A 15,101-nucleotide genomic window follows, 5' to 3' on the forward strand; every position below is an offset into this window, starting at 1 on the left:
AGATACGCCAGAATTTTTACCAGGGCAGCCGGACATCGTTCCAGAACTTGTGAAGTTTGCTGACGAACTCTTTGATCAGCGACCAGATTTGTTTGCCGTAGGTAACCAGCCATCGATGGACCTGTTTGCTGGTCTGGACGAACGACCGACAGAAAACGATCAGCAACTAACGGAAACTCAATCGAGCACGACGGCCACAACAAAAAGAAAAAGAAGGAAACCGACGAGGTGGGGACCGGAGCTAGAAAGATGGATGGTGGAAGTTCCTGAGTCTGGTGAAGATCTATAAGAGCAAACGTCGGGACGACGTTTTAGAGGGTGGGGAGCTTTGTGAAGTTGTGACGATTGTGATGATAATGATTGCGCGATTGAAATATGCCGCCTGTATTGTGATGGTAATGATTGCGCGATTGAAATATGCCGCCTGTATATTTTGTGAAATTGTGACGATTGTGATGATAATGATTGCGTCTTTGAAGCGTGCCGCCTATATATATCTATATATTTTACTAGACATTCTATGCATGTGTGAAGTTGTGACGATTGGGATGATAATGATTGCGCGATTGAGATATGCCGCCTGTATGGTGATGATAATGATTGCGCGATTGAAATATGCCGCCTGTATATTTTGTGAAATTGTGATGATAATGATTGCGTCTTTGAGGCGTGCCGCCTATACATATCTATATATTTTACTAGTCATTCTATGCATGTATATTTTGTTATTTGATATGCTATATAAGCGACGCTGCTGTGCTGTATCGCTTTTCTGAGTATAGGAAGAGAGTATAGATAGGAGTATAGAATTTTCTATGATATAGAAAGCATTATGTAGATAGGGTGGTAAAAACATATAAAAGGCCGCGAGTTAAGATATTGAGGGGCGGGTCGTCGGTTATCTTAATTTTAGGTTTTGGTCTCTTGCTTGTCAGTTGTATTATTAATAGATTAATTTTGGACTTATCGTTTTGTTTTAATAAGGACAGAGGTTTGATTTGTATTATTTTGTTTGTTATTTTATTTCTTTTATTGAATAAAAGAAGTATACACTTAAAGTTTGGCTCGGCTTAATTATTCTACCTAAAATAATGGATGTTGAAGAAGACTTGTTGATAGTTGACGAGGTCGGCGTCTCTAGTCAACAAGCAGGGTGCGAACAAACTTCCGCCCGGCCCGTGTTTTCAGACCCTGAGAGGGTCTATTGTAGAGTGGCGGATCCCGGCCAGGAAAGACTCCGCCGAAGCGAAGGCTCGGGTGGATATTCGTATGCGGACGCGGTTCGGGACCGCGTGGTGCGGAATTCGAATGTCGCCCGGCGAAAATCTACACATGTATATTTTGTTATTTGATATGCTATATATGCGACGCTGCTGTGCTGTTTTGTATATAGGGAGCATGGAATTCTCGATAGTACTACTGGAAACCAAGGTGATATTTGCGCGTTGACCTTATTAGGCCATTGATTGAGGTGTTTGCAATGTAATAACAAGACGAAAATCGTGGTTGTTTAATAGTTGTTTATTTATGCATCAAATACAATTAAAAATATATACATATACATATAAATTTATTCATTTATTTAAAAGATATAATTGAAATGTACGTATAACATAATACTATCATATTTATATAAAACTAGGAAACAAATGAACAAATAGAAAACTGTTAAAAACAAATTTCAATTTAATTTAGTTAACTTTCTTTTTTTACTAAGAGATAAACCGTTAACATTTTCATTTACACTTTTAACAAAGTTTTTTGTCAAGCAATTAAAAAACCGTTCAGCAATCATACGTTTTACATCATGACTTTTAACACAGTAATTATTATCAATGATAATAGCATCCTCAATGACAAGCATATCAACAATTTTGCAAAAAAGACTCTTCTGGTTGGATGAAGTGAGAAAATTTTTCATGATGGCCTCAGACTGTTTCATTCCTGCAAATATCTTCCAACAGTCTATGAAATTGATTCAACGAATTCAGCCTCAAATGCAGGTACCCGTCATTATTTAAGCCGCTATTTACTTTTACTTTCTTCGTTAATTTGTTCAATGTGTTTACTGATGGTAGGCACATAATATTCAATTCATACAACTTAACATAAGCTGCATGACTAGCAGCATATAATAAATAGCACCATATAATTTGTTGTGGAGTGTAAATTCTTCCAAATTTGTTAACACCAATCAGTTTTAGTTGGTCAATTAAAAATTGTAATTGTGATTTAGAAACTTCGTCATCAACAGAACCCAAGCAACATTTTAATTGTTGTTTAGCTGCAGCTTTGGCTTCATCAAAAGTTACTTTCGCATGATCAGTTTGCAAATTTTTAAGTCTAGCCATCACATTCAATAGCTGATTCATGGTGTCAACTTTTTTGTTGATGATGCCTTCAACAAATGATTTTGAAACTTCTCGACCTTTGTTAAACAGGGATATATTTTTTTGTTCATCTATGGTGATAGATGATTTGATATGAGGGCAACAGTTGTCAAAATGTATTTCATACAATACCAAACTGTTTTCGAAGATTTGATATTGGTATCCACTTGGAGCAGATGTTTCCTTTTTTAAACGATATAGAATTTCTTCTAAACTCAAATTTATTATCTGATCACTTTTGTTGAATTCATTTTCAAGTTCATTTATTCTTTTTATTTCACCTTCTCGACGACACGCAGCAGATAAATTTGTTGTAGGTCTCGGTAGATGCTCGATTGTTGATGCGTATGATGGTGCATTAAATATTGTTGGAATTGTTCCAGGCTTTAATTCTCGCTTGATTCTTGACTCACTATTGCTTGTTTTGTTTTTATATCTTGTTGAATTTGTATCAGAATATTTATCAACAAAATCCAAAGGTCGAAAATGCAAAGAGCACATCTTTGAATGTCTGCTTGGAATAAAATCCCTTCGTGGATTTGCCTTATTCCACTTTGCACAAAGTTCAGGATCATTGACTGGGTAGGAATGAAAAGACACTTTGTTTTCAGCATCTATCGCAGCATTTGATTTGTATCCACTTTTGCAACCATAGGCAGCACACTTGTTCACCATTTTAGGTAGTAGTTTACTGTAATTGTAATGTTAGTTTAAAATCATATTTAATATAAATCTTGAATAAATGTAAAATTTAATATATTATATTCTCAAGTCGCCCTGGTTATGATGTTAAAACTAGAAATCCAAAAGAAAAAAGATAGCGGCAAGTCCACTACTGCATTTAAACTTAAACAGGTTTAAAGGTAGAGAATCATTTTCATTCATTCATAAAAATGCTCAACCTCATTTTTTTTGTGATAATAAAATGGACGTCAAAGGAGAAATAGACTAATAAAATATTCCTTAAATATACATATTAATTTTAGTAATTAAAAGTTTTAAGCAAAATTTACTTTACTTATCTTATTCTTAATACCTTAAAAATTAAAATGTTATTTATTTATGCAAAAAAACATAAATCAAATAATAACCAATATTAGAAGTGCGGGTACAGATCAATAAATAAATTGTTGTTTAATAAATTCATTCATCTTCAACTTTTTAATCCAGAAATAGTTTTGTGTAAATTTAATTTAAGAAAATAAACCAATATATATAAAAATTAAATCTAAAATAAATGTTCTCTAAATAACTCCTAACTAACTAACCGACTGTGAAGTAATAATAATCGAAATTGCACTTTTAGCAAAAGTAAAATTGCTCCAAATTTAAGATGTTACGGAAATTTTTAAAATAATTTAAAAATGATTTAAGTTTGTTATAATACCTATTTTACACGATTTTATCACCAAAATAAAATTAAAACATTGGAAAATAGCAACAATCAACAAGAATATATAGGCATGCACGATCGGAACGAATAAAGAAAATTAAAGGAAGTAAAAAAAGATTAACAATGAAATTTAACATGCTGCTAGTTAGTCTATTTGCATCTATGAATTCCAGTAGTTTAATATCAACCTATAAACTATATAATATGTATCTAATATTTATGTAATATATTATAAATGCAATAGCCTAATATGGTCAGAGTTGAAAACCGTGAAACGTTCACCTTGCAGTCCAGATATATAGCTATCGAGACGTCCATGATAGGGAGTATAGCAATATATGGGACGCGTGCTACGCGCTGTTCTGAGTATAGGAAAAAAGTATAGATGCGAGTATAGAATTTTCTATGATATAGAAAGCGTTATGTAGATAGGGCGGTAAAAACATATAAAAGGCCGCGAGTTGAGATATAGAGAGGCGGGTTAGGTTTTGTTTCTTGCTTGGTAGTTGTATTATTAATAAATTAATTTTGGATTTATCGTTTTTTTTTTATAAAGACAGAGGTTTGATTTGTATTATTTTGTTTGTTATTTTATTTCTTTTATTGAATAAAAGAAGTGTACACTTGAAGTTTGGCTCGGCTTAATTATTCTACCTAAAATAATGGATGTTGAAGAGGACTTGCTAATAGTTGACGAGGTCGGCGTCTCTAGTCAACAAGCAGGGCACGAACAAACTTCCGCCCGGCTCGTGTTTTCAGACCCTGAGAGGGTCTATTGTAGAGTGGCGGATCCCGGCCAGGAAAGACTCCGCCGAAGCGAAGGCTCGGGTGGATATTCGTATGCGGACGCGATTCGGGACCGCGTGGTGCGGAATTCGAATGTCGCCCGGCAAAAATCTACAAATACATTTACGGCAGTCTTTATGGCTAGAACCTATAGTTAGCTTGAAGTTTATGGCCTCTTGTACGAACAACGTGTGCAAACAGTAACGTAAGGACAACATCGGCAGGAAGCTGACTATGTATTATTCTATATAACAAAATAAGGTCGGCTTTTAGTTTCCATTGATAAGATTAGTACTTAACTGATAAATATTATCATTATTAATTAACATTCTCGTTAATTTCGTCATATTTATTAATATGACCACTAATTTTGTATGCAGTATTTTTAAACTGAAAGTGAATGAATGAACGAACGAATGAATGAATGAATGAATGAATGAATGAATGAATGAATGAATGAATGAATGAATGAATGAATGAATGAATGAATGAATGAATGAATGAATGAATGGTGTTCCTCTTGTTGATAGTCTACGAACGTGAAAATTTTCACATATTATGACGTGAAATATTTGTTGATATAAATTTGCAAATAATTAGAGCCATCAATTTCCATTCAACGTTGTGACGAACGATAGAAAATTTTAAATATTTTTAACAACCCGACCTAAAAACATTGAAAGTTTATTAATGGAATATGAAAAATTATTGGAAAAAAACCAAAATTAATCGAGTTGAAAATAAGAATGCAGCACGCTTGGGAAATAAAAATTTGGAAAATACGAACAACTTAGGAATTTATATAAGAGTCGACGATGATTTTTCAAAGGAGGATTACGAAAACGATGTCAACATGGCGATGTGTTGTTCCTGTCTCGTGTGTTGCTTCTGTGGAGGCATCATGGGCATAACAAGCTTTCTCTTTGCTAGTTTGCATTTCATTTACATTTTGAAACAAATACACAAAAATGATCGTGCTCTCAGTAAATTGTTTTTTTTTGTATTTTTTAAGTTGCTTGCTTTTTTAAACCATAATTTATTTCAAAAAAAAACTTTGACTGAAAATATGTGTCCTTCTTTCTTGCTGTTTCTTTTGATTCGGCCTGCACCAATACTATTCATAGCATTGTTAGAAACAGCAACAGAAAACACTCCATGGCTTGACGGTAATTCTTGATCCTAAACGTTTCATAATTATCCCAAGTTCCCGTGTGGTTTTGTGCGGATCTGCTTTAATAATTGCCCTCACTTCCTCGTTATCAACCTTATATCGTCTCCCTCGACACCATCTTCATCTTCGAGGCCAAAATCACCAGAACGGAACTTGTTAAAAGTTAAACCATCTTTGTGTGGTTCATTTAGAAGTACTTGAATCTCCCCATGCTTGTATAACATTTCGAGTTTCCCCTGCGGAATAACGGCCGAATTTGAATTTATAAAGCAAAATCAAGCCAATTTCACGCTTCAACAACATTTTTTGAAAAACTTAAAGGCCGATAAAATAAACCACCACGTTAATCATTCTAATGTATTTACATAGATAAACAATAAAATTTTATTTTTTAAAATGATATATCATATTTAGTGGTAACCAAAAATAAATTCCTAAAAATAACTCCAAGAGGTTGAACCTAGTAAAAAGCGACATTATTTTCTCCTCAACCTAATATTTTCTTTCTCTTTTGCATTAACTTACTGCATTTCTTTTCATAAACTTATATAAATTTTATTAATTTATGTGTATTCCCATAAGCGATATATTTTAATAAGTACTGCTGTACACTCAAAAGTGTTGTACTTTTGAAAGTGACATTGTTCTCATATACATTCTGTTTTATTTTTTAAGTTCTTTTAAACTCTCATAAGTAATTAATGTTGTACTCTCATCAGTGCCGTTCTTAGGAGGGGGCGCCAGGTAACTTGGGGCGCCAAAGCTGCCTGCAATATAAAAACTAATAAAAATTAATTTACTATTCAAACTATACTATTAGTTAAAAATACTTTAATGAAAAAAATTATAAATTTTATTATAATTTTTTAAACGTTTTTGTAACTAGAATTCATTTTGTGCCATTGTGTCCATTGCGGTGCCACATATTTTATGTTTCGCCTAAACTTATTTATGATTATTGGTACGTTTTGCGACAATTTGAAATGAAATGATATGAAATGATACTCATTTGGAAGCTAAAATTGAAAGTCTCAAAGCAATTCGATACCAAATAAATAGCGTGCATGATGCTTTAATTACTGTATATGAAACTGATACCAAAACTCCTGATATTGCCCACGATGCACTTACATTTGCAGAACAATTAAAAAATTATCGTAGTTTTCTAATCTCTTTTATTGCATGGTACAATGTACCGTTTCAGATGAACGCTGTTAGTAAAGCGATGCAGGCCAAGGACATGAATATGGTGCAGTGCACTGAAATGCTGAAAAATGTATTAAGTATTTAGAAAATTACAGAATGTTTGGTTTTAAACAAACAATGGTTGATCCTAAAGAATTAGTTGAAGAATTAAACTTTGAGCCTGTATTTAAACCAATGAAAAGAGTGCGACGAGTGAAACGTCATTTCGATGAAAATGCTGCTGACGAACCAATCCAGGATCCAAAGAAGAAATTTGAAGTGAAATTCTTTAACCCCTTATTAGACATGTGTCTATCACCAATGAAAGAACGATTTATACAATTTGATAAATATGTTAATGTATGATTTTTTTTTATTTAATTTTGATAATTTACCCATAAAACATAAACTTTTCAAATTGTGTAGAGTTGCATGAAAAATTAACCATTTGTTTAAAATCTGATATTTATGGTGCTTTGCTATGTGACAAACTAATAAGTGCTCAGTTGTTTTTTAAAGATAAAATAGGTGAAGTAGAAGTTGAAAAAATATAAAAAAATAACACCCTCCGAAGCTACCTATCTTCCATTGCTAATATTAATAATACATAAAGGCGCGTCTACAAGTTTTGCCCGATCTATGAAAAAAGCCAAAGCCAGCGCTGACTCTCGTAAATGTTGTTGTACTTTGATATGTTTGTTATGTTTTGTTTGTTTCTTTGCAGTTTAAAGGCGTTTTAGCACAAAGAGGCTATCTTTACACCCTGGGGTCATCACAGTACTGGTTTTATGACTATGTATTTGGAGCTTGTCAACTCTTTAAATCTTGTTTAGCATATTGATCTCCTTCAGAAACGAGACCAAAACTTCCAGATTCCTACTTTGGAACATCGACTCCACAAACAAGACTTCACTGTATATCTTGCACTCTATTAGTATATGAGTGGATTGATTTTTATTGCAAATTTTACAAAAAAGAGGGTTTGTTTTTTTGAGGATCCAGAAATGGGTGACTGCCGAATGGCCTATTTTTAATCTATTAATTTTAGTTTGCATACGGCGATTTAAATAAGTATTTTTAATTGTTTTGTTATTTACTGTCGGTGTAACTTAACTTTAATATGTGCTATTGTACTTTCACAAGTGATGTACTCTCATAAGTGTTGTCCTATCGTAATAACCGTCATAATTTCATACTCATATAAGTGCTGTTTTATTACAGTTGTTACCATATAGAGCAATTTTTGTTTTACCAATTCCAAATTATAAGATTTAAAAAATTTTTATTCTGTCCATTGATGACTAGTTTTTTTTTCAATTTTATGTTTAGTTTCAATGTATCTTTTAACTCCCTTCTTTCAATAAATCTCAACATTTTAAAGGATCATGACTTGAAGTTATAACAAATCGATGTTTTCTGAAAAATCAATTGTATTAAAATTATTGAAATTTTAGTTTTAGGGAAAACAAAATTTGAACAAGGAAATTGGGAAGATGGAAAATTTTACCTGAAAGTTTCGTATATAATCTCAACTGTTGGAGTATTGATTGGAATTAGTTTAGCGATATGTTTGTCTATATATGAGTTCCATCGAGACTTCATTAAAATTTACAATTGAAACAATTGACATCATTTTATTGCACTCAAACCACTTTTTTAGGTTTTTCAATAAATAAAATTTTAACAAAAACATTTTTCCAATAATTCTTGAAAAAAACATCCTGGATCACAGCGTCTCGTGTACGTATAATTATCAACCATTACAAATGGCGGCGAATAAGGTTTTTGAAGTGGAACGAACATCACAATAATAAATATTGGACCTCCAGATAGTATGATCCATGCAAACCTTTTCAACCATCTGGCTTTTTTATACTTGCCATTATGTGACGCCAAGTAACCTATCACTAAGCAATCGCAGTGAATAACAGTTTTCATAAAAAATGTTATTGAAGTTGAAGCAATACCTTCCGATCGTACGACATTAAAGTATGTGAGTCAAGTGGTTGTACGAAGGCACAGAATTAAATCCCAACGTTCGCGCTGAGTATAAAAATTAAATTTTTATTGTTTCAAGAGGTTTCAAAAAGATTTTATGAACATTTTATATAACTAAACAAATACTTCCAATAGACACAAAAAATGACATGATAAGGGTTTAATTTTCAAAACATAAAATTAACTTTTAAACCGTTAATTCGTTAATATTATTTAAAGGGGCCGAATTGCACGTGTTGAGTTTTGTTTCTATTTGGTGGCTTCGTACATTTTCGGTTCATTCATTACGTTACAGAAAATCACGTGAATTTTGAATGACAATTTGGTTCACTCGGAAGGTAATTATTAAAAGTAAACTTAACTTGGAAGAATAATATTAACAATAAACCTCAAAAAATGATATATATAAAATATTTTGTTAGTAACAAAACAATGAACCTGAGAGAAAGAAGGCTATCATTTGACAAACAAATCCACACCAGAAGGTTAATATAATTATAACGAAAATTAAATTAAATTTGGGACGCTTCTCGTTTTCGTTTGATAAAAGCATTTGATCATGTACTAATGTTTGGTCATTCTAGATTAATAATAAAGAATATTCTATTAAGTAATATCACTAGTTTAATGAAATATCATGCATACGCTAATAGGCAGAATTTTCTGAAGCTTCTTATTTGCAGAAATTTTGATAGATCTGCAACACGAATAGTTTGCACCTTCGTGCATTGATGTCTCCGACCTGCTAGATGTTGCCTCCCTCGTTTCTGATTCAAAAACGTTCATATCAAGTACTGCTCCTGTCGCCTCTATCATCGGCTCTGGTATTATGAAAAAACTCCTTTGCTTTTTCATTTCAGTCCAATTTTTTCTTGATTACGGAAAAATTACATAAAAGTTAAAATTAAACTATTAAAATTGGTTAATTAAACAAAAACATTTCGACATCATAGTGGTGCGTTTTTGTTCATAAAATTATGAAAAATTTTTTTTGGACTCGAAACTCGGAATCGAAAGTCAGAGTCAGAAATTTTTACTCGGAGTCGGAATTTTTTGGAGGGGAGTTGAAGTCATTATTATCCATCCGACTCCGACACCCTGGTATATATTCCATTAAGCTATCGAAATCCATCATTGATACGCAGCCCTTCGGTTAAGCCATACAACAAGTGGAAAGTGGAAACGATACCGAATGTTCAAATTTTTCAAATAGAGGCAACTCATAAATTAAATAAACTTAACGAAAATAGTTTTCAGTGTCACCTATTGTTAAAAAAGCAAAAAACAAATAAAAAAAGCAATAAGCAAGCCAGTAAGCGAATAAATAGTAGCAATCAACAAATTTAATCGCAAAATATTAATTAGCGATTGAAAAACATTCTATGTTAAATTTTTGTTTGCGAATAACATCAACACCGTTTAAAAAAGCTGTTCCCAATCTTTTTAGCGCCGTAGCTGACTTATTTTCTCATTGAGCATCTTACCAAAAACTGCACAAGTCTGAAATACCCAACAAATAATCTTTTTTAAAAAGTTCTAACAAATTGTAGGCGACCCCATGGAAAATCGTCATTCGACCTCCAAAATTGGTATGACAAACTTCAGACTGGTATTTCGTGTTAATCGATCCATTAAATTCAATACTGTTGAACGTCTGATCATTTCCGATCAGTTACGGTAATACGGATGGTGTAGCTAACCAAATAACGGGAATTAACCAATTAATAGAAAATACAATTTACACAATATCGGAACAGTAGATCGATCAGTCTGCAACTCAAGCAAACTTTCATTTGTCTTAACAGGATTTGTTTTGGTTACAACATATAAAATAAATATGTTTAATCTGTTAATGAAGAGAGTTACTAGTAAAAGATGGAGATACGAATATTTTTCAGAGCATGGTTGAATAACGTTTGTAAAAGCAAATATAATTTTTAAATTTTTACTACAGTAAGACTTTTTAACACCTTTGAATTATACGTAAAAATTTGAGTTATACCAATTAACACCTGGAAGCGTTTAACATCAATTAAAATGGATGCATGACCTTCAAGCTGCTTTTGTTTTTTATTAAAGTTAATAACGGAAGGAATACGATGGGGCAACACCATTAAATCATTTTTTTTTTACAAAAGTTATAGCTTACATTTTGACTTTATAAAGTGCAAGGGCACAATGGAAATCATCAAATGGCAATGCAAATAATTAAATTACACGTAGGAATTAAAATAATTGTTTATCTAATTGTTGACCTGGAGAAGTTTGTCTTTATATTTTATAATTCAGTTCTTGCCGATCAAACAAACGCATATTGTTTGAGATTTCTCTTCACCATTTATATTAAACATGCAACGTCACCGTTGTTCTTGCTTCTAATAAAATTTGTTCATACTGGGAAGAACACCATAGAATAGGGTACAGTATGAAATGCCATGCACGCAAATTACTCCAGGTCAACGATAAATTTATGTACTATAGCTCAACTTACATTATAATACTTTTTATAAGTTTAATTCTAAATAACAAATAATAAGCGAGTATTTTTAAAAGGTATTTTCAAACTTTTTGTTCGGTCTTCCAACTTTTTACTTTTAAAAGTAAATCTGAAATTACGTTCTGGTTTTCGTTGATTAAATGTTTATGCCATCATTTTTTAATATGTCCAAATGATATGTAATTAACATTTTAAAAGTTGTTGCGTACTTTGACCGTTTCCTCATTTATATTTGCATTTGTCATAAGTTGAAGTAAAGTGTAAATATTTTACAACTTAGTTTTTTCGGTAAACTGCTGTCAATACATCATCTCTAATCCTAATCTATCCAGGAATATCCACCATCCACACTTCCCAGCCTGCCTCCTGCCTTTTTGCTTGACCTGTCGATTGTTCAGTGAATCTGAAAAGTAAAAAATAGACAATTATTCATTCATGTTTTAATCATTTATTTTTATTTTATTTATATTGATTATTCTTTTTGGTTGGTTAGTTTTTTTTTACTTTTATTAATTAAATTTTTAAGTTTACATTATTAAATTAAATTTTAATCATCCAATGCTAATCCTAATGAATGAAACTTCTATGGAAAGAATCTGATTGTTAATTAATAAGTTTCAATAATGTATTTTGTCTATCTTTCTATAGAAATTTAGTTTTATTTAATTTATTTGATTTTTATTTTAGATATTAGATATGGTTTTGTTTTAAGTTTTAATAATATTTAACTTATTTTAATTTAATTGACTAATTAATTGATATTTAGATGCTTACTAATTTATTTATATTTAATCTTTAAATGAAGATGATATCTGCTGCATTGTATTATTTTTTAATCTTAAATTTATTTGCAATGTAAGTGAAGTTTACATGCAAATAGGATATATAAAACAAATACATGCATTGCTACGTGAAAGTACCATTCAAGGTTTTACCCAGAATTTTTTTGATTCTGGGACTGTCCAGTTACACAATTTATTCTTTTTGGCTTAGTTGGAACAAAACTTCACAATTGACTAATTGGACACAAGATTCAGCATTGAAAATTTTGAACTGATGAACTTGAAAAGATTTTATTCTTTTTCAATGTTGATTTAGCATTGAAAATTTTGAGCTGATGAACTTGATAAGATTTTATTCTTTTTCAATGTTGATTTCGAAACTAGCAGCACTGCTATTATTCACATAGAAAATTAAAGCGTTGAAATCTACTAATGTTTTAATACCAGATTTTAATTTTTTATAGGTAATGTTTCCTGTTTTAATTGCATTAAAAGTGATTTTTGCAACGTGCTTAACGTCGCATATCTAGCATATAAAAAGAAAAAAAATATGTTAATAAGCTAAGCTATCAAACATAGAGCAAAAATCTAATATCATTAAAAGTTAGATTTGCAAATAGCAAAAATCGCCTGTAAAGTGAATGTTAAAAATAAACAAAAATAAATAGATAAGAAAATAATTTAATTGATGGTCACCATCAATTTAGATAATAAGAATTTGTTAATTGTTTTCAAGAAAATAAACATTAAACAAATGCAGCATCAATGAAGCTACTGAATGATTATAATTAACTGTTATGATGAAAGGTTATTCTATAGCAAAATCTAATTAAAGATACAGGAAAATCTCTTTTTACATTGAGGATGCTTTCCTGGAAACACGATGCAATACGAAATCGATGTTAAATGAGGATTTGTTTAAAGCATAATTTTTTATTAAAATATAAAAATGAAAATCTTTACATTAAATGAGAAAGCAAAAAAATATAAAAATAAAAATATTTACATTAGAAAAACATAAAAAAATGAACATATGTATGTATTAAGAATGAAATAAAATGAAACTATGCTTCTGATGAACAAGAACTGCTTGAGATCGTAATCTGAATTTAAGTTTAACAATTTTAATGCAAAAGTATTCAATATAAAGCATTATTTATTTCATTTTCAATGGACATTCCCGTGATTTGGGTTTCCTTTGCTGTAATATCAAAGAAGGAATGAAGAATCATCTGAGTAGCTTTCTTTCTGTTTTCATTATAGATTTCTTTATATGGATAAATTCCCTCTTCGATTAGTCGATTACATTTCATATTACGCTCCATATTTGGATCATCTTCATTTAATATTGTCATTCTTGATTCAATGAGTGTAAAAGCTTCTAACATTCCTTTGTTTGTAAGTTTTTTTTGAATTTCAGAATCTGAATCTGTTTCGACTGAAACCTGATTTGTCACGCTGTTTTGGCTCAATTCAACAAGATCTTCATTGGATAGATTTTCTCCATGAGAGTCCAATAACTCCACAATATCCTCCAAGGACACCTCATTAAAGCCAGCTTCTCTTGCTAGTGCTACAATTTCATGCTGCATTTCTGTTGCGTTGTAGGATTCTTCGTCTTTCACACAATCCGGCCAAAGGTTTTTCCAGACACGGTTTAAATTGCGTTCCGTAATTTCAGCCCACGCGTATTCAATGTTATCAATGGCTTTTTTAATATTATACTTCTTCCAGAACTGCCGAATCGTACTTTTGTCATTTGTATCGCTACTACCTATCAGCTGTTTCATTGTTCTACGTAGATAATAAGCTTTAAATGATGCAATGACACCTTGATCCATGGGTTGTAATATCGAAGTTGTATTTGGTGGCATAAATATAACACGTATATTATTCTCTGAATCGATGTTTACAGGATAGCAATAATTTTTCACAAAAGGCGCAAAATAGGATGAAATCCAGTCATGAAAAATATTCGATGTCATCCAGGCTTTTTTATTTGATCTCCATATTACTGGAAGATTACACTTTGCGTAACCTTTAAGAGCTCTTGGGTTTTCTGACTTGTACAATAACAAAGGTTTTAACTTTGCATCCCCGGCTGCATTTTCTCCCAAGAAAAGTGTGACGCGATCTTTAGAGGCTTTGAATCCAGATGATGTTTTCTCTTCCTTTGATATAAAGGTACGTGATGGCATTTTCTTCCAATAAAGTCCGGTTTCGTCTACATTGAAGACTTGTTTTGAGCTATAGCATCCCTCGGTGATTATTTTCTTTAGTTCTTTCGGATAGTTTTATGCTGCATCAATATCCGCACTTGCAGCTTCACCGGTTACTTTAATATTATGTAAATTATACCGTTCTTTAAACTTCTGAAACCAGCCGTTGCTTGCTTTAAAACTGTTGTTTGTATTGTCAACGTAATCACCTGACTTTCTTAGATGATTCCATAAAGATCTGGCCTTTTCCTGAATAATTGCTACACTTATGGGAGTGCGATTTTGATTTTTTTCTTCTACCCATATGTTTAAATATCTTTCCATATCTTCCATAATCTTATCTCTAGATCTTACGATTCTGACAGCAATTTTTTAAAGTAACTGCTTCAACCGATGCTTTAATTTTGTTAGCATTATTATAAATAGTCTTAACTGTTGTTGGAGGCAGGCTCAAAGCTTTTCCAATGTCAACAGCACGTTGCCCTTCTTCAAATCGTTTTAAAACATTTAATTTCGTTTTCAGAGTTACACATTTTCTAGTTTTTTGCATAGTTTTTTTTACTCGTTTTATGGGTTATGCTCTTAAACAAATTTTTAACTTTGTATGTAAATCACTATTTTCGTCCAGTTACATCAATCAATCAATCTTCGTTTTGCGTCCAGAGTCCTGGTTCCCCGAG

At 31.6% G+C, this 15,101-nt stretch overlaps 2 protein-coding genes across 2 annotated transcripts; both read right to left on the reverse strand.

The window, feature by feature from the left end:
* Positions 1 to 1,184: 1,184 nt before the first annotated feature.
* HELRODRAFT_164946 (hypothetical protein) lies at positions 1,185 to 3,065 on the reverse strand (the record flags this gene model as incomplete). Its single annotated transcript, XM_009030870.1, has 3 exons — positions 1,185 to 1,326; positions 1,782 to 1,891; positions 2,241 to 3,065. 3 exons carry the CDS (start codon positions 3,063 to 3,065, stop codon positions 1,185 to 1,187), a joined length of 1,077 nt encoding a protein of 358 aa, XP_009029118.1.
* Positions 3,066 to 13,341: 10,276 nt separating this feature from the next.
* On the reverse strand, positions 13,342 to 13,794 carry HELRODRAFT_164948 (hypothetical protein; the record flags this gene model as incomplete). The annotated part of the gene is made up of 1 exon (XM_009030871.1): positions 13,342 to 13,794. One exon carries the CDS (start codon positions 13,792 to 13,794, stop codon positions 13,342 to 13,344), a length of 453 nt encoding a protein of 150 aa, XP_009029119.1.
* Positions 13,795 to 15,101: the final 1,307 nt, after the last annotated feature.

This window comes from Helobdella robusta, assembly GCF_000326865.2.
Source record: "Helobdella robusta unplaced genomic scaffold HELROscaffold_7, whole genome shotgun sequence".
Taxonomy (NCBI): domain Eukaryota; kingdom Metazoa; phylum Annelida; class Clitellata; order Rhynchobdellida; family Glossiphoniidae; genus Helobdella; species Helobdella robusta.